Here is a 19,362-nt window from a genome sequence, read left to right on the forward strand (position 1 = left end):
GGTCTTTATTTCATTCATGTGTGTACTCTAAGCAATTAAAAACAGTGTCTGACACAGAGTAGGCACTCGGGAAATATTCGCTGAATGATGACATTATTGTTCTGAAAGTGGAACTATCCAGTTCTTTAAGGACACATGAGACATGTGATTTTAATACCTGTAATGATGCCCAACATGGGAATGCAGTTGTGTTCTTATTGGATTAAATACTGAGGCACAGTGGTATAAAGGAAGCATAAAGTACTGGGTTTCTTGCTTAGTAATCCATAAATCAGCCAGACCACTGAGAGACACGAAGTTTTGTCACCATTTCTGACTTTTAGGCTCTGCATATCGAGTTTCTCATGTTAATAGCACAGCTCCACAAGTAAAGGGCTATTGACTTTTTGCACGAAGCAATTTATTCTACCCGGTGTTGTTCAGTGCAGCTCCCTTGGTAATAACTTAATGTGAAGGGTTTCTTTTCACTATCAAAATCCACAAGGCTGTGCCCTTCACTTCTCTTGGAAGAGTCACCTCCCCCTTCTTCCTAGAAGTAGCTCAGTGGCCGAAGGTTTTCAGGAACACCTTGGACTGAGGAGGGACTACCCTTGCCTAGAGAGGGCCCTTAGTAAGTGTGGCTGCCTTGTGATTTCAAGCCACATGCTAAGAAGGAAATGTCAAAATCATGCTGAAAAGTATTTTTCTGGAACATGGCTTTGAGAAAACAGGAAGTGATTCAGTGTAAAACTAATGACATTGATGATACAGTCAGGTATTTAATGATGGTAAGGAATTATTGGAGAGGTTTAGGTATGAAATGGTATTGTGGGTTTTTAAAATTTTAATTATATGTTTTTTCATCACCCTCTATGCCCTCTTCCACCTCCACCCACCCCCTGCAATCACCACACCGTTGTCCATGTTCGTGAGCTCTCAGTTTTTTTCTTTTTTGTTTTTGAAAAGAGTCTTTGTGTTCAACAGATGCATATGGATGAAATGATAGGATGTGCGAGATTTGCAAAGTAAAACGAGAGTTGGGAAAGTGGGTCGGGCAGAGATACAACCAGACAGGCCAGGCAGGAGCTGATTGTCGCTGAAGCTGGGTGATGGGTACAAGAGATTTATTATACTATTGTTTCTGTTTTTTATATATTGCCAATTTTCAATTAACAAAACATGTTTAAGATATAGTTGTAATCGTAGGACAGTATTTCTTTTTCTGATTTTAAATGAAACATACTCAATATTTCATCATAAAGAATGATATTGGCTATTGCCTTAAAGGGTCTTCAAGTTAAGAAACTACCCTTCTGTTCCTCATTGTTTAAGCCAGAAGTGGATACTGAAGAATAATAAGTGCCATATCATGAGGTTATTATGTTTTTCTTTTCTTTTTTTGTATTTTAGAGGATGTTTATTAAAGCTGGGGACAGTGAAACAAGGAAGAGCCTAGGATAACAAGAGAGGGACTAGGTGGGGAAATGAGCCTGGGCTGGGCAGCTTTGGCTCACTAAGAAGTCAGAGAAAAGGGAATCTTGGGGAAAGGTCTGGAAGTTGCCCTGGATGAACTGCTGCTGCCCTGGTTGCAAGTCTGGTGGAATCCCTTAGAGTTTAGGAGATGCATGGCTGTGGAGGAAGGGGAGAGGGAAGGGAAGGGGTGGGCATGTTCCAGGGGAGCAAGAGCACACACTAGGATCTTTTATTTATTTATTATTGATTTTTAGAGAGAAGGGCGGCGGGGATAGGGAGAAAGAAAGAGAATCACAAATGTGAGAGCAGAACCTTAATCAGCTGCCTCCTGCATGCCCCCTACCAGGAGTCGAACCTGCAACCTGGGCATGTGCCCTGACCAGGAATCAAACCAGCAACCTTTTGGTGCATGGGACTATGCCCAACCAACTTAACTACTCCGGCCAGGGCCCGGCCTTCGTTTTGAGGGGTTTTAAAGGCTGGACATTTAGGTCTTAGGGGTGTATCTCAATAGAACATTCATCAGTTTAATGCTGTTGTACCAAAATGAGATTTAGTCTCTTAACTTCATCTGTCCTTGGGTGTGGTTGGCAAATGGCACTATATGTGGTTGTTTTAATTGGACCTGTTGTTGTGATGTAGTCTTATTCCTACTAATAGTAAATGCCTCTTGCATTTTGCAGAAACCCCTACAAGTAGTTATCCTTTCATGCATCAAATATTTACTGAGTAGCTAGTAGTAAGTGCCAGCCCATTGCCGGCACGGGGGTACAGCAGGGAAGGAGATTAGGTAGGTCTTTGCTGACCCGAAGCTCAATTCTAGTGGAGAAGGTAGACTGTAAGCAAATAAACAAGTGAACATGTTCAGGTGATGCCAAGGCTGTCTCTGGCTTCTGGCAGGCAGCAGGAGAATCTGGGTCCGGGAGCCTGGGGAGGGGGGAACATGGTGTGCAGTACTGCCACCTTCTTTTCATTGGTGGGACTGCGCCCAATTTGGCTCCATCACCTCCATCACTTTCATGGTTTTGAGTCCCTTTCCTTTCTTGTATCTTTATATGGATTTAAGTCCCAAGTTCAGAGAGGTGGCCTCCAGGTACCATGAGGCAAACACCACCTGCACCAGAGCCAAAGAGGTGTAGATGTGAGCCAGGGTCTAACCTGTGCTAATTATCCTGTTAATAATTTCACTACTTGATCTGTTTAAAGACAAAGCCTCTTGGGAAATTAAAAGTAAGTAACCACCAGCGTGATTGAGCACCTATTCTGTGCTCATTCAAGTCTCACAACAGGCCTGGGTGGCCCTGCTGTTCTCACACCTGACAGAGGAGAAATGGTGGGCCCCAGAGAGGAAATGCTTGTTCAAAGACACACTGGAAGCTGTTGGAGGAGCTGGGATTTGAACCCACACAGCTTCCCTCCAGGGGCCTGTTTTTAATGCCGTCTCTAAGGATGATGACTGCTGTTAAGGTGCTCTTATCTGTGTGTTCCAGGTTTTGCTGATCTTTGCCAAGGAGGACAGTCAGAGTGATGGATTCTGGTGGGCCTGTGACAGAGCCGGTTACAGATGCAATATCGCCCGGACGCCAGAGTCAGCCCTTGAATGCTTCCTGGATAAACATCATGAAATTATTGTGATTGATCACAGACAGGCTCGGCACTTTGATGCGGAGGCTGTGTGCAGGTACCTTCCTTAATCTCATATGCTTAGTCGATGTCCACTTAGCCTGAAATGAGTTCATTTGGAGGTGTCTTTAGTTCCATCTCATATATTTCTAAAATATGTGTTGATGTTCCTAAGCAGTATATTCAGCTTTCTGTGATAAAAGCTGTCGCTCTGCCTATAGATTTATCACACCTTTTCTTTTCTTTTTTGCACTTGAGTTCCGATGTATTTAGAGGTGTGAGCTGGTTGCTACTGAAAACTGCAGGATTTCCCCCCCTGAGTTTTTGCTCATGTTTCACACAAAAAAAATCACATTAAAATTCACACAGTTCTTATTATACAGATATGGTTTGGATGTAAACCAGATACTTTAATCTTAATTATTCTGCACCAAAATGAGCATCAGAAATGTGTGAAATATACATTTTTCCCTGCCTGACACAGATGGGTGGATCCTACAGCAGTCACAGGGCGAAGGCAGCCACTTTGCAGCTGGAGAAAATCTTCCAGGGACCCACACCCCCACTTGTTTACAGAAACGCTTGCTCTGGGGAGGAAACGCATGCCTGATCATAAATAAACGCAGCCCTCAGAGTTCGCGCTGGATGAACCGATCCCTTTAGCAGAAGTGGAATGCTTTGAAGCGAGACAGGAAAAGGTCACTAATTAAATGCTAGGCCAGGGCGGACTCCAGTTACATATGGAGCTGGAATTTTCTTGAAAATAGTAAATGGCGTGAAAGGTAGGGGCATGGCTTCTTAGAGCCATGGGTACCCTGCCGAGAAATGAGGGGAAGCTTCTCATCACAGGCATCGCTTTGCTAGTCTCTGACAGTTTTCCGTTTCCCAAAGAATTTTTCTTAAGGAACCTATTTTAAAATGTCTTATTGGTCTCAAGTAATTTTATCTTCCTGCATAGGAATATTTGCCTATTAATAAATAAAATGTCTCATACAATATTTGGAGGATATTTTTAGTGATTAGGAGCATTTCTCCTTTTTAAATGATTTTCAGGATAGAATTGGGTCCTTGGTAATTAAGTATGTCTTCTTTCCCTTGTCTTGACTGATTTTGTGGTAGATACAACAGTCCTTTGTGCATACATAGATTGATTTAAGATGAGCTTCTGGTGTAAAAAGAAGGAATTAATAGGAAGAATTCTTTTAATTCAGGCAAAGACCCATTTTAGCAGAATAGCATTACAGTCTTCCTGGAATATAAAGACATGGAGTTCTGTTTCCTAACAAGTGTACGTCTGTCTTGGCAGCACAGAAAAGCAATGGGAGTCTGTGCAGTGCAGAAGCCGGTGCACGCCTGCTGGTGTGCTTCCCACTGTCACTTCACGTTGAGGGCGCCCCGATTCCTGACTGCCTGACTGCCAGGACGTGGTCCCTAAGATGAGCTGGGGACATGCTCCCAGCGAATGTGCACTCTATTGTCATCTGTGGTCCAGGATCCCTGGCTTTTGAGCTAGACTGGATCTTAACACACTTCCTTGGACCCCTTCCCTGTCGGTTCCCAGGCTCCCCCTTAGTCCTCTCAACCCGGAAGAGGTCCAGGTGCCTCTGATCACACCAGCTCCTCTGGAGGACTGAGAGGGAAGAGGGAAGCAGCCGGAAGCAACCCCCAAACCGGAAGCCAGTCTCAAAGAAGCTAAGCACGTGTGTGCTCCAGTCCGGTTATGTTCACAGCAGAGTTTGAGCCTCTTGCCTATGCCCCACCCCTTTGAATGTAGCCCAGAAGGTACTCTTGATGCCTCACTGGGGAGGAAGAGGCTGAAGGAAGGTGAGAAGTGCTTGGTGTTTCCTGAGATGAGAGCTCACCTCACTGTGCAGTTTTTTTTCATTAGGTGCTAACTGGTATTTCTGCTGAGAACTCAATGGGCTACTAGGTAGAGAATACGGGCAGCTTCACTTCCCCAGGCCTGTCCTGTGTGCTGCGTGGGAAGTCGCCTGTGCTCACGTTGGAGGCTGTTGGTGACTTATTCCTCCTGCCTCACAGGGAGTTCAGACACTGTCTGCAAAGGGATTTGCCATTCAGCTATTTATGCACCGGGGAGCCCGCACTTCCAGGAAGACAGCAGCTGGTCATTTTCTCAAGCCTTTTACCCTCACAGAGGGAGGCCTCAAGGAATAGGAAGCGGGGGAAGGTACATTTCTGAAAAAGGTTAGGAAATTCTGGAGTTGAAGAGGATCAAGCAGTATGAGCTGGCTCTCCCTGGGAGAGCGGTAGTGCAGACACGTTAACATGGAGAGGACCTGAAATCCCAGCAGCGAGAAAGAAAACTAATCCATGTGGTTTCACAGATTATCGGGAGCAGCCCTGATGCTTCTGTTCTTGGAGGTGGTGGCTCTCTTTTGAGCCATATTAAAATAACCAGAGGCCAGAGCAAGGGGATGGGTCAGAACAAGCATTTGTATTTATACCAAGATTTGAGTAGGTGGCACTTTATTAAAAGCTCACCCAGCCCTGGTCGGTTTGGCTCAGTGGTTAGAGTGTTGGCCCTCGGACCGAAGGGTCTCGGGTTCAATTTCTGGTTAAGGGTGTGTAGGTTCTCTGTTAAGGTTGTAGGTTCCATCCCGGCACCCAATTGATGTGTCTCTCTCTCGTTGATTACCCCCCCCCCCCCCCTCACATTCTCTCTAAAAAAATCAATGGAAAATATATCCTTGGGTGAGGATAAAAAAAAAAGTTCACCCATTTCATGACCCCTGACCAGAATGATACAGAATCTGAGCTGTACCATTCAAAACACATTTCCTAAGAAGACTCTCCGACCTCTAAAGTCTACATCCGTACATGTTTTAATCCCGTTACGTTGCTAGGGAATAAACTAACTATATGCAGGTGGTGACAGTTGCCATGTTGCAACATTTCTCAGCCCCAGTATTGGAGGACAAACAAGGGTACAACTGGGAAATTGGTGTGGCTCTGTGTACCATTTAATACATTTTAGTCTGCATTTGTATAGCTAGCTGTCAGCAAGTACTTTCATTTTTCTGAACTAACTACTATTTTAAAAGAAAAAAGATCCAAACCAATTACCTCCCCAAGTACAAACTGATAACTAGAGAATTGTAGGACTGCCAGTTTTTTGTTTTGTTTTGTTTTTTGCAGAGTGGAATTTCAGTCAGAAAAAATGGAATTTAAGTGGGATTTGACGGTTTTTGAAGTGGAAAATTGGCAGATCTGACCTATTGGATAATTGCCTGGGAGTTAAAAAATAATTTTTTTTAATAACACAAAGATCCACAAGGACATCTTTCTTTGTTGTCTTTCACATGGACTTTTTCTGTTTCTTGTTTTTTTAGTTTAATAGACTCTGTTTATTAAAGAAGCTTCAGGTTTACAGGAAAATGGTGCAGGGTACAGACTGTTCCTACAGCTCCTCTATACCCCCTACCTCCAGTTTCCCTTACTAACATCTGGCACTCACGTGGGCTTTGTTACAGCGTTTTTCAGTTACAGTTGACATTCAATATCATGCTAGTTTCAGGTGCACAGCACCGCTGTTCTTTAGGGGAAGATTCGATGTGCTGTCTTCAGTGTGAAGCGGCTTCACATGGATTTAATGGAGCGAAGCCGAGGTCACCTGGTTTGACTTGGCACCTTCTTGTTGCAGGTCGATCCGGGCCACGAATCTCGCGGAGCACACGGTGATCCTCGCGGTGGTTTCACAAGCGTAAGTCACCTCCCGCCCCTGCTGGAAAGCGTCCCGTTCTTGCCGAGACATTTGTCTGATGTCATCTGGTCTCGGAGCTGGAAAAACAATGGGCATGTCCTTGGCCCCACAGCAGCAACCTTCCATCTTGCTTTGGGAGCTTTCTTTGTTTTGCAAGTTTCCGGAAATATTTAGGTCTTCTCCCGATCATATCGAATTGCTGCTGCAACATACACATCTCAGGAAAAAATGGTTACTTCATTCTGTGCTGGAAATGAATGCAAAATGTGTGAAGGAGGAGATCTGGAGGGAACATGATTCCAGCTTATCTTTTTTTTTTTCTTTAAGGAAAAGAGATGGGAGAGAAAAAAGAATGCTTGTTTTTCACTTAAGAGGAAATAAATGGTAGCGTGAGAACAAAGAGGCACTGAATCCACTGCAAGAAAAGGATGTGCAGTTTATGTTTTGGGGCAGTTCTGTGGCTAGGAGCAGGACTAGGGTGCGTGCCAATGCTGGAAGGCAGGAAAGAGGAATTAAGCCGTAGGTACGAGATTGTGGAATGAGAAACGGCTCTGCTGGGTTCCTTGTCTGAAATGGCCAGCACTTAGAATGAAAGATCTAGAAGGGAACAGTTGTTTGTACAAGCCACAGTGGTTGGAATCTTTGCAAGTAACAAATGTTATAGTCAAGTAATGGCCATCATTAGCTTCGGAGAGAATAAAACCTTAATTGGGGCCCAGGATCTCTGGACTGGGACCCATGTGGCAAATGGCACGGATTCCGCAAGGAAGGAGCTGACAAGCCAGCAACTCGGGAGAGTGTAGGCCTCCCCCGGGCCAGCCCGGGGCAGGGGAGAGCTGCAATACTCCATTCCAGAGCCATGTCCTGGCTTCAAAGTTTTGGCCTAACCAAAGACTTCTACTGACCTGGGGCTCCTCGCGTCTCTTGTTCAGAGCTGTGTCTTCACTGTGAGACCTGCGACGGGCTGTGGGGCAAGGGAAGTGCAGAAACTGTCCCCAGTGGTTCCTCACCACTCGCCACGCTCGTGGGCGATGGGGCCTTGAGGGGAACGAGGAGGAGGAGAGCGAAGATGCGCAGTCGTCCTTGCTCAGTCCTTTGGCTCGATTTTATCTGTGGGGACCCTGAGGTCCTGGGTATGGCCACCATTTGGGCACCAGGCCCCACAGCGTTTCCCCAGTTCTGAGTTTGTCCCGCTCAGCATATGACTTAGAACATTGTTAATACCTTTAGAGACCATTTTGTGCCTGTCCTGATTTATCAGCCCGCCAAGGAGAACCTCGAGTTCCAAGAGAAGGAGCTAGGGAAGGCGGCCCCTCCCCGCAGGGCGGGCTCAGCTCCAAGTAACGCCCAGATAAGCACTGGGGTTTCCTTTCCTGTGTTCTCTCTGCTCCTCCACCCAGTCCCCTCTATTCCATTCTCCTCCCCTGTGTTCCAAGGTGTATTCTCCCTGTTACTTGCTGGCTGTCTCAGGGAAACCTTTTCTCTGTCATGATGGCGCCAGCCCTGCATGTCTTGTGATAACCCACACCTTGTACTCAAACTGAAGTTCTGAGACCCAACTGTAGACTCAGAATAGGAAACCTTCCCATGAAATGAGTGGCAGTAATCAGTTTTTTGTTTTCTCTTCTTCCTTTCTAACTCGGCATTCCTGATGACACATCTTGCCCATTTGGCTATTGGCTGCAGCAGCTTAGAATGCCCATTGCCTTCCTGGAGTTGAGAGTTGGACCCAGCGAGGTCTTGGGGGGTGGGAGTTGTGCTTTTAGAAGGGTTGGGGACGGCAAAGAGGACAGTAGTCTCTGGGATGAGCATTGCCCCTACTTGTCCCTCCCTTGGTGGGACTGCCCCGTACACTTGCTCCAACTCCAACGGCAGCCTCAAGTGGGGGGCAGCCACTCGCGTGCACCTGCAGCCATGCTCTCAGGCACACGGCTGGAGTTTTCTCTCTACCATTTTGTTCTTTTTACATCTGGACGTCAGGTGTGGGAGTCAGGGTCCTTGAAGGCAGGTGTACCCGTGGGCACATGCTGGCCAGGAAGTCACTCCGAGAGCCAGCGCCACGCTCTCCTCATTGCTCTCTCTCCATGTTTCGGTGTGAGGAGCCCTGGTTTGTATCTGTTGAGTGACTACCTTTTCTGCTTTTCTGCAGATCGGGCAACCATGAAGAGGCCTCAGTCCTCCCTCTTCTGCACGCAGGCTTCAGCAGGGTACGTAGCCGCTGGCCAGCACCTCCCTCTGGTGCAGGCACTTCTCCTAATCCTAACTCCCAGCACCGCACAGGCCAACATCCATGCATGACCCTAAGCCCCAGGGCCGGGGAGGGAGGGAGGGAGGGGAGGGGGGAGGGAGGGAGGGAGGGAGGGAGGGAGGGAGGAACTGTTCTCATGGGATGATAACGGGCAACTGCTTGTCAGACATCTTTTCCTTTTTCTCTCATAACTTCATATATCTTAGCGACTGATACGTAATGACATAAAAACACATCTTAGGTCAAAATCCTGTCATCCCAAGGTTCTCTCATTTAGTCCAGTTGGCTAGATTCATTGTGTGCATGTGATTATGTGTAGGTGAGTCCACTGAGTGGGCACTCAGGCCTCGTGTTGGTCAGGGCTGGTCAGAGCGTATGCCCAGGGCCAGGCCCAGGACGGCCACCGTATCCTGTGAACTCCTGGTTTAAATCCTAAGTTATTTGAGTGACTACATGAATCAAACTGCTATTCAACTTAATAATGAAGATTGATTACTGCAAGGAGACTTACCAACAAACTAAACCCAGGCTTCCCTGGCATCGCCAGGTCTCTTGATGGGAGTAATCGGAATCTCAGATGGATGGAGCCATGCATCCTTTCCTTCAAAGACAGGACATTGCCCGTGCCTGTGAGCTGTGAAAATTCCTTTGGGTGCTTTAAGGAATGGTACCTTGCAACCCCTAGTTTAAAAAACAATCCCGTCTTTGTGGTAGACCACAGAGAAGCAGAAACTGAGAAATCACCATGTGCAGCAGTTTTGTGCTTCGGTTTCCTGCGTCGGTGTGGAGCAAAGTGCTCTGTGAAATAGTCAGGTAGCGCAGTGGTTCACACGTGTCCTGGGAATGAGTGCTTCTCGTTAGCGGTATCACTCACCGAACTTCCATCACGTCTCAGGGGCTGGCATTTGGTGTGAAAGCTGTTCTCCACGCTGTATCTTAGTGGGAGTGCAGAACAGTGCTTCTGAGTTCTGCAAAAGGAATGTTGGTAGAGAAGCCTGGACTTATTTTCTTCACTTACAATGATCATTTTCTGAGAAATAACCTAAAATCACCCACAGGTCCCATAGGGGTGCAGTGGGTTTAAGGTTGAACACCCACTGCACCCCAGCCCAACATGGCCCTTGGCGTCTGAGGCGGGACCTCTCGGAGTGTGAGCACGCAGGTTCTCCTCACCCCCTGGGACCGCATTACTAAGGACGGCGGTGACACACTGTGGGTGACATCCTCCAGGCCCCCTGTAGCTGCTGTCGGATGTCCTTTTGGGATTTCGCTTTCAGTTCAGTGCTCCTGCCTGTGACTGGTGTAGATTGTCATTTGGAGTGATGCTGGGAATTGCACATCTACTCACAGGAGAGCTTGGGGAAATCAATGGGCCCTCTTTGGGTGCAACGTGATTAAGTAAATTTAGGAGGGGAATGTTTCGTGGTTCCTTTTTTACGTGCTTTATAACCTGTCTGTGCTGCTCTAGAAGGTTTCGTTGCCCTCTGTCCGGATATGGCGATGCTTCCTGCCGTCAGCCTTGCTGAATAAAACCCATAGTGGGAGCATGAAACACGAGACCTGTCAGGGACACCTGTGTTCTTTCGTGCTGGTCTGATCGAGGCCTTCGCCGGCTAGGTCAGGGTGCCCCCACAGAGCTGGGGCACTTTCCCAGGGAAGCACATTGCACCTACCAACGCTTTCCCGCCTGAGTTCCTGTGAAACAAGATCAGTTGAGATTACTCCCCTGGTGGCTGCCCTCCTTTTTTGGGCAAAACCTTGTCTTTGGCAACACTCTACCCAACCACCCATCCAACTATGCCAGCGATTCTGCCTTCTGTGAGGTGGTTTCCCATCTCTGAGTTGTTTTGATTGTATGAGCTCATCTGGTGAGGCAGCCTGTGTTGCTAGCCGATTGGCCAGTGCTTCAGACTCTGGTCCCTGCGTGGGGATCCAGGAACAAACTGTGCCCTGGATATTCCACAGCAGCTCCCTGAAGCCTCTCGCTGCACGTGAGGGGCTGCATGCTGCTCCGTGCACTCCGAGCCGGTTCGCAACCAGTGCCTTCGCGAAGGGCGAGTGCAGCTGTTTCTATATCAGCCTTTGCATCCTTCTTTCTCTCTCTGAAATGGTGCACAGTCCGTTGAACAAGTATTCCTGGAGCGCTGACATGTGCATGCTGCGCTAGGCATGCCGGTCAGACAGTCCTCCCTGGAGCGGCTTCCTGGGGAGAGATGGACAGCTAAGATTTAGTATTAGTTCAGCTCTGTTCCGGGCAACTTATTTCATCCTCGTCTGCAAATGAGAGGCTGGATATTGTCTTCATTTTTGCAGAAGAGAAAGCAGTTGAAATAGCTTGCCAGAGCTCACACTGGCTGCAAAGTCAAAATGCCAGCTCCGTGCTGGGCCCACTAACGTAGTGTTTCTCAAACTGTCTGTGGGCCTAGTGTGCCGAATGCTCTTAGCAGGTCTTCCTTGGCAAAGGCTTCTGTGGTCAAGTCAGTTTGGGAAATCAGTGAGGCCTCTTCCCCCTCCCTGCAGCCCTGAGCATGCACAGCCCACGTCGGCAGCACGGCGCCCGGGCCTCCTGAACCCGGCAGGGCCTGTGCTGAAGAAGCAGGCCCACGTTCCTGAAAGTGGGCCCAGGAACCCGAATTGTTAACCAAAGGCCCAGGAGAAGGATGTTGAAGTTGGAAGACCACCACTTTTCATTCACTCAAATCATTTCAGAGATAGGGGTTCACTACACTCCTGAAAAATCCCCTAAAGATAAGGCATCTTCCATTACCTTTAGTCCACAAAACACTAAGTACCATTATGCACAAAGTGCTCCAGTGTTTAGAAACCATCACCTACAGAAAGCTGTTTGTCACTGCAATGGGAGTTCTTAGGCTTAAAGACAAGTCAAATATAAAAAAAAATCATTTCTTAGAGAGGAAAGTGAAAATGTCACATGGAACAGGCAAACGCATAGCACACTGAAAGCCCAGGGGAATGAGCCAAGTTAACAACAGCTGGAGCTTGTGATACTGTCAGCGACTTGGGGCTTTTCCTTTATGTTTTCTGTACGTTGCACACTAAAATTGATGTGCATTACAGTTATAATTAGACATAGACAAGCGTGACCCGTCCAAAAGGTCATCCTGAACCCAGCATGTTTAACTTCACCAAAGAAAGGGAAAGTGTTTCTTCCTGTGTGTGTTCATGGCAGAACCCCCTTTCTTTCGCCCCTCCCAGCTTCCACCTGCAACGGTGGGGACCCGTGGCACAGAGGGTCGGGGCTTCAAAGGTGCTCCCCAAGGAGAAGCCAATCACACTAGAGAGCGAGCGGAAGTGTGTGTGTGTGTGTGTGTGTGTGTGTGTGTGTGTGTGTGTGTGTTGGGGGCGGGGAGACGAGAGGGAGGAGGGTGCAGTGGGCACTCAGAAGATGAGGAAGGAAGCAAAGAAGGGCCTCTCCCCTCGAGACCATTCGCAGTGTGGCACGCACCAAACACGTCCAGTGTTGGCTTTTAGAAGACTTTTATTTTTTTATTCTTTCTTGTTTAAAGCACTACATATAGTATTACACATGCCTCCTTTTTCCCCCAATGACCTCTCCCTCCCCCCCACCCCCCAGAAGACTTTTACGAGTGCTATATAAAGCACAGGTGTTTGTGCAGTTAGCAAGGTTGCGTTTATGTTCCTGTCAGTATTCATCATGAAGTTTTCCCACCTTTGTTACAAAGGGGGTTAAGCATACAATAGCCCGTGCTGTGTTTAAACAAGCCTTTGAAACACCTTGACAACTGTTTGATTTCATCTTACCCACTAGTTGTCTTATGTAACTGAGTAACTTGGGTAGGGGGAACTGTTAAGCTTCTTTATTTGACTCTTAAAGAAGTAATTGCATCTGTCTTACGTGTTATATTTGCTTTCTTTTCAGAGATTTGTGGAGAACAGCAGTATCATTGCCTGCTATAATGAACTGATTCAAATAGAACATGGGGAAGTTCGCTCGCAGTTCAAACTCCGGTATGTAGCCCAACGAGACGGGACCCGGGGTGGCAGCTCTGGAGGGGAGCCAGGGTCCTGCGCACAGGCTCCTGGCTCAGTCGCAGGGGCTGTGAAGCTGTTAAACAAGTAACAGTAGCCAGTGCAGCAGAATCTAAACTGAGAGCCCTTTGTTATTATGAAATAAATTAGAAGCATTTCTTATTTTGGCAGTATTTCCCACTATTTACAGCAGTTTTAAAATTATATCCTGGGAAAAGTATGGTTTCATTTTTGTACAAGTAGGTCGAGATTAAGATTAGCCTTTCAGGATTACTTTCTACTTACTACTCTCAACATTTGTAAATTCCTCCATGGACTGTTATGGATAGGGGCAAACCAATGGCCGTGTGTATTATGCTAACCATAATAATTGCTATGTAACCGCGATAGCGATTTCACGAAGCCCGTTTGAGGCCTCCAAGCGTGAAGTATCTTGAAGAGGCTGATTTCAGGTCTCTAAGCAGGTGTAGGGTGCTTTACAAGCAGGATGCTCTCTGGTGCTCGCTTCTGGGATGGGGTTGTCTGAGGGTCTGGCCAGAGCTCTGGGGCATCTTGGAATGCCAAGGCCTAGCTCATGCCTGGTCTGGCTCAGGCTCCACTCCAGGATACTCTCAGGACCCTGTTTTTTCAACTTGCCCCCCTCAAGCAGAGAAAGAGGAGCGGCTGTGGAGGCTCTCCCCAAACTATGGTCCTCAGTGGCTCGAGGCCCTAGGATGCCAGGAAGTCCCAGCCTGGCTCCCCCCTCTGGCCAACTGCAAGGTCAGGAGGGTTTCAGGCTCAGCAAAAACTGAGAAGGCATCTATCTCACTGTAATGCTTATACTTCTTTTTATCTTGACGACTGAATTTGCATTGAAAGGGGGCCAAACCCTTTCAAACTTAATTTTTCTCTGACATTCTCAGTCTCCTGGGAGTAAAATATTGGCGTAAACCCACAGAGGCAGGTCCTCCTGGGGCTCACCTGGGCAGGGAAGCTGCTTTTTGGTGGGTAGAGAGCTTTAGGAAACAGTCACTTTCTTAGGTGGGAAAGTAATTAAAAAGAATCTCAGACAGTGGAAATTTAGATATTTTAACAGATTTTGGTGAGGAATATTGCCAAAGACTTTTGAATATGTAAACAATTAAATCCCTTGGTTTCTTCGGATCCACATATTTGTTAGCTTCAGAGAACTTCCTAGAATTTTTCAAGAAAAGCACATTGCCTTTACTTCAGAAATTTATGATTTTTATTATTGTGCATTGATGGTTTCTGTTCCTGGAGGTCCCTCCTGTTTTTAATTGAGGGTAAAAAGGCTTTGTGCTTTTTAAAAAAAAAATGTTCCCACAATGAATAGAATTAGAAAAAGAGGGTTTTCATTTGGTTTAAATCTTTCACTGTGTATGTCATATCTACAAAAACATGAACAGATACCTTATTGCTTTGATAGGTAATTTTCTCCTTTTACTTTAAGTAATTGCGTTTTCTTGGGCAACAGTAAGTGTGATGGCACACGCCAGACGTCAGAGTGAGTGGGCGGGGGCAGAGCTGGCAGCTTGAACTAAACATCCCCAGCCATCAGCATGAGGGCTTAAAGAAAGGGCTTCTGGTTCTGGTGCTAATGAAATCTGCGTAGAGCCAGGGCCTTAACCACTCTTCAAGGTTCATCAGACTCAGAACTTGGCAACTTTCTGAGGACCTAACCCTGTGCAAGTCCCAGGACTTCTCCCTTCGCTTTCCTGGGGGAAAGGCTCAAGTTCTCAGTACAGATCAGCGTGCAGTTGGCGAACGGACTTGCCCCAGCAGGCAGTGGCCCCGGAAGGAGGGCTTGCCCAGCATGTCCATCTCCTTACCCCGCACCCAGCTGAAGCTTGGCTGGCAAAGAGCCTCTCTTCCCAGCCATGAGCAACCAGCATGAGAGCGGCCCCCCACCCCCGGCCCCCGTGTGGGGAGGGGCCTGAGGGGTGGTGTGTGTGGTGGGGGAAGACGGGAGTTCTCCACCAGAGAAAGCCAGAGGAGGGCTGAGTGGTCTGCTGCTTCCGTTGCTTTTTGGCTGTTCTGCCTCAGCCGCCTCCTGTTCTCTCCTCTTTTTTTGGAGGAGTGGGGTGTGCCCAGGGTTTGACTCTCCCTGGGTCAACCAGATCTGGGTCCAGCGGGCGGGGGCACGGTGACCCCAGACCATGACCGCCCCCCTCCCTAGGGCATTCAAGGACCTGTAAAGCCTCTACCTGCACTCCAGAGGCAAGCAGGCGACTGTCACTCGCTGCCAACGGGAAAACGAGGCTCTTTATTATACAATCCAGAATAATCACAGTCTAATTATATAATGCTTCCCCTGCAATTCCGCCCCCAGCTGCAGCTAAATCTGTGGCATGACTGGCATTCTGCAAGGACGGTCTGTGCTGCAGGGTGGGGTTAGATGTTGAAGGGGCACCTTCCCGTCGGGTCTTCATGTGTGGCAACCACACTTAACCACGGGAAAAGCGAGGGTCACGTGAGCAAACAAAACCTGTCTAGTTTTAAAATTCCATTTTATAGAATAACTCTTAAAAATAGGAGAGCTACATCTCGTTTCTGAGAGTATTTGATGAATTGCTTTCTAGAACAGAAGAATTCATGAATGGGGGACGCCGAAGGAAATGGGGGTGAATGATGGCCATTTCTCTCTTATCCTTACGCATCTTCATTATGAAGACACTATGTTATCCAAAATACAGATAGGATTTACTACTTATTGGGAGTTGAAGCCCATTATACTAAGGCAAGACCGGCTGTGTGTCATCACTAGTCTGATCTCTGTTATCCAGGAGTTACACCCAAATCATGTTTATTTTACTCCAAGTCTTATGAAGGTAGCAGTCCTCAGTTTTAGAAACATCAGTTTTTAAAAGATGGGCAAAACGTTGTATTCTGTGGAACCCTGCATCTCTGTTGTGAATGGACGTTCACAGAGAGCTACCGACACGTGGGCTCTGCGTGACCGCCTGGCGTCACAGGAGAAACCCAGCTGTGAAGGCTTCGTGCACAGCCCAGCTGCACAGCTGCCCAGGAGGGTGCCGACCTCGACCCCATGCTGCCTCCCTCCCCGCTCGCTTGCTCCCTATCCCTCCCAGACCCCTGCTGGGATGTGGCTTTGTGTTCAGACTCTACAAGCCACCACCTTGTGCAGTCCTACCCTGTTCCAGGTGTCCTGTGTGTGTGTGTTGAGTAGATTCCAGAGTATCTTTGGTAGGAACACAAGAGACTATGGAACTCAGCCACCTCAGCCACAGTTGACGGAGGAAAACACTGAGAACTGGGGAGACTGGACACGATTGGTCACAGCTCCCCAGTGGTCGGCTGTAGCGCTGGAGTAGAATCCAGCTGTCCCGCTTTCAGTCTGATGCACTCGGCCCCCCTGCGCCCGCCCCCCCCCCCCCCCCCCCGCCCCCGCACACACACATCTTATACCACTGTGCTGTCTATAGACTTCATGCCCAGCCTCTCTAGCACTTGCCTTCCCCTCTGGACCATCGAGGGCCCTGAAGAAGGTGAGGGGGAAATGGTTACCTCGCCTGTACTTCAGGGGTTTCCACACCAAGGTTTCTTTTCCTTGTGCTGCTTTTTCCAGTTTGCCATCCTTAACCTGAAGGATACAGAAATCCACTTGAGGCACAGAGTTACAAGGTTCCCAAGAACAGAAAGCAAACGAAGCGAGGGCTCTTCTGCATGAAGAGCATTAATAATTAATGTAAGGAATTAAATTCCGAAAACTCTAAGAACATGATTCAAGTCGATTACCTCATTTTGCTGCAGGTTTATTCAAATAGAACCACCCACCAGATTGGTTTAAACACAGTCCAGGAGTGTGTCTCACCGATATCCTCTCACCTCACCTGTTGATAACAATTTGCTTTGCCCATTGGGCATTATACTTATTGAAGATCTTATGCTTTGCGGATGATCATACAGTGAATGTTTAATAGATAAATTTTGCAGATTGGAGCTAAGACCTTGTATAAAGGAGCCTCTTGAATTGACAGAAACAATAGTACTCTGAAGCACCTGTTTGCGCACCTAGTTGAAACACAGGTACTTTAAGAAAACCCTTGGGCAAAAGAGGAATTTATCATTTAATATGTGTAGAGGGATTTATCACATAAAGTGGGTGAGAGCTTAGTTTTGCAGCTCTCACAGTTGAGGCATTAGCCCCGGAGCGTGTGCTTTGATGTCTAACTTCTGGGGACCAGGGACCACTTGCCTGTGGCGTCGAGTGGGTTCTGCTCCAGGCCCCTGGGAAATACTTCTGAGTCTTGCTTCTTCACGGGAGGTGGTGCAGTATCAGCGTGGGTAACACTTTAAAGTCCTCTTTTATTCTTTTTCTCTTATTTTAAGTGACATTTTATTAGCGTGCAGAGATGCTAATAGAACAGTATACAGTTCAAATTAGGTAGCCTGGAGCAATTTCAGTAAGAAAACTTACGGCACTTCTCAGGAGTCAGTTAGGTTTTTATCCTCCTCCATTCACCCACATCACAATTACTCATTTTACTCACCCTCACACACGGCGGCTACCTCAACCTCTGCAACTATAGAAACGTGTCTTTCATTGGGCTAAAATCCTTCACTCCCCATAGAAGTTACCTTGTTTGGTATTGGTTTGTTATTTCCATGCTTGGTTTGAGATTTCAGGGATAATGGTGAGAAAAGATAGATTATGATTCACCTTTCACCAACCGCCTTTGAAAGCCTTAGAGAACAAAGAAATCTGACTGTGGGATCTTACAAATAATAACAAGTGCCATATGTTGAATTCTTATATTGTCCCAAGTACTTTGAGAGATGCCTCACGAAACTGTTTTGATTCTTATAACAACCTATAAAATATGTGTTGTTTTCCTCACGTTATAGATGAGGAAACTGAGAGTCGGCCAAGATAAAAGGTTCTCCAAGGTCCTAGACCTGGCAAAACACAGAACCAGATTTCACCCTCTTTGTTCTGCCCTATGCCTGGTAAACAGTTCAGAACAGGATGGCAACGTTAGACGCCATTATGAGTGGAAAAAATGAATAACATTTTTAAAGTTTGTTTTACAAAACATCCATCCAGTAAATCAGCATCTTTTATGTAATGGGTAGGAAAGCTGTCACTGGTATTCTTTAAACAGCCCGTGCAAATAACAGAACTTTAGGAACTTGTTACATACTTGCTGTTAGATAGTAACTTACTGTATTTGGAGTTGCTCTGGATTTGGAAGAGTTAAAATTCCTTCTAAGAATTGAGAAATTGAAATGATTTCAGATATTCCAGATAACCAGCCAAGGTCACCCAGAAAACTGCCCCCTTGAGAGCTGTGCAATTGCCCAGGTGAGGGGCATCCCGCCATGTCTGTGTTGCAGCGGGCCAGCGGGCGTGGGTGAAAGCAAAGCACTAGAAAGGCTTGTTTATTTGAGGTCACAATTCTCCTCCCCCACTTGGGATGGAGCCTGAAACCCAGGCATGTGCCCTGACCAGGAATCAAACCAGTGACCTCTTGGTGCATGGGTCAATGCTCAACCACTGAGCCACGCCAGCCGGGCTGTAGTTCATTTTATGACCCATGAATATTTTGCTGGTTATAATTCTTCTCTTTGTATCATATACATGAAAATATATGCTGCTGTTGATTCATTTAGTTTGAAAGCCTAGGTTTTTGTTTGTTTTTTTCTCAAAGCAGTATCGGAAGGTACGTTGCTTCAATGAACCCGAGGACCTGTTTACTTTGATAAACTAACGGAGGAAGTGCTGATGGTTTTACGGTAGAACTAACATCGATCTTTTGCAACTTCCAGGGCCTGTAATTCAGTGTTTACAGCATTAGACCACTGTCATGAAGCCATAGAAATAACAAGTGATGAGCATGTGATTCAGGTACGGGGACATTTTTTATCTTTAGATGTCAAAGTAGAACCTTTTAAGTTTGAGCCACCCTTTTTCAAGCACTTTCCTTTAATTCTTACACTTTAGCACATTTTCTTTGGAGAAAGAAACACCAAAGTATTCAAAGAAAACTGATAGTGTGGGCTATTTCCCAGGGGTCAATAGGAGAATAAAGGGGACATATGTAATACTTTTAACAATAAAGATTTTGTTTTAATTTTTTTTAAAAACCTTATAGACTTAAGCTAAGAATTAGATATTTAATAAGAATAAAATTATATTCAAATCAGAGCCTGTAATTTCTTTGACAGAGGTGTACTAAATTCTTTGGACCATCTGTGAAGATAGCATTTACACAGAAGTGTATCAGAATTGTAGAGTAAAGGCTGATAAGTGCTTATGGGAACAAAATATTTCCTTTTTTAATTTGTC

The 19,362-nt window shown here is 46.6% G+C and overlaps 1 protein-coding gene across 4 annotated transcripts in view; it reads left to right on the forward strand.

The window, feature by feature from the left end:
• The window catches only part of PDE8B (phosphodiesterase 8B), a 193,837-nt gene that overhangs the window by 113,768 nt on the left and 60,707 nt on the right, over positions 1-19,362 (forward strand). For all 4 annotated transcript variants that reach the window (XM_070412222.1, XM_070412223.1, XM_070412220.1 and 1 more), the window contains exons 3-7: positions 2,943-3,133; positions 6,737-6,796; positions 8,946-9,003; positions 12,946-13,034; positions 18,843-18,921. In XM_070412222.1, coding sequence (XP_070268323.1) covers positions 2,943-3,133; positions 6,737-6,796; positions 8,946-9,003; positions 12,946-13,034; positions 18,843-18,921 — 477 coding nt within the window. The remainder of the gene's footprint in view (positions 1-2,942; positions 3,134-6,736; positions 6,797-8,945; positions 9,004-12,945; positions 13,035-18,842; positions 18,922-19,362) is intronic.

This window comes from Myotis yumanensis, unplaced genomic scaffold (assembly GCF_028538775.1).
Source record: "Myotis yumanensis isolate MYYU_CA2020_CCGP unplaced genomic scaffold, mMyoYum1.0.hap1 SCAF_4, whole genome shotgun sequence".
In the NCBI taxonomy this organism is placed as follows: Eukaryota; Metazoa; Chordata; class Mammalia; order Chiroptera; family Vespertilionidae; genus Myotis; species Myotis yumanensis.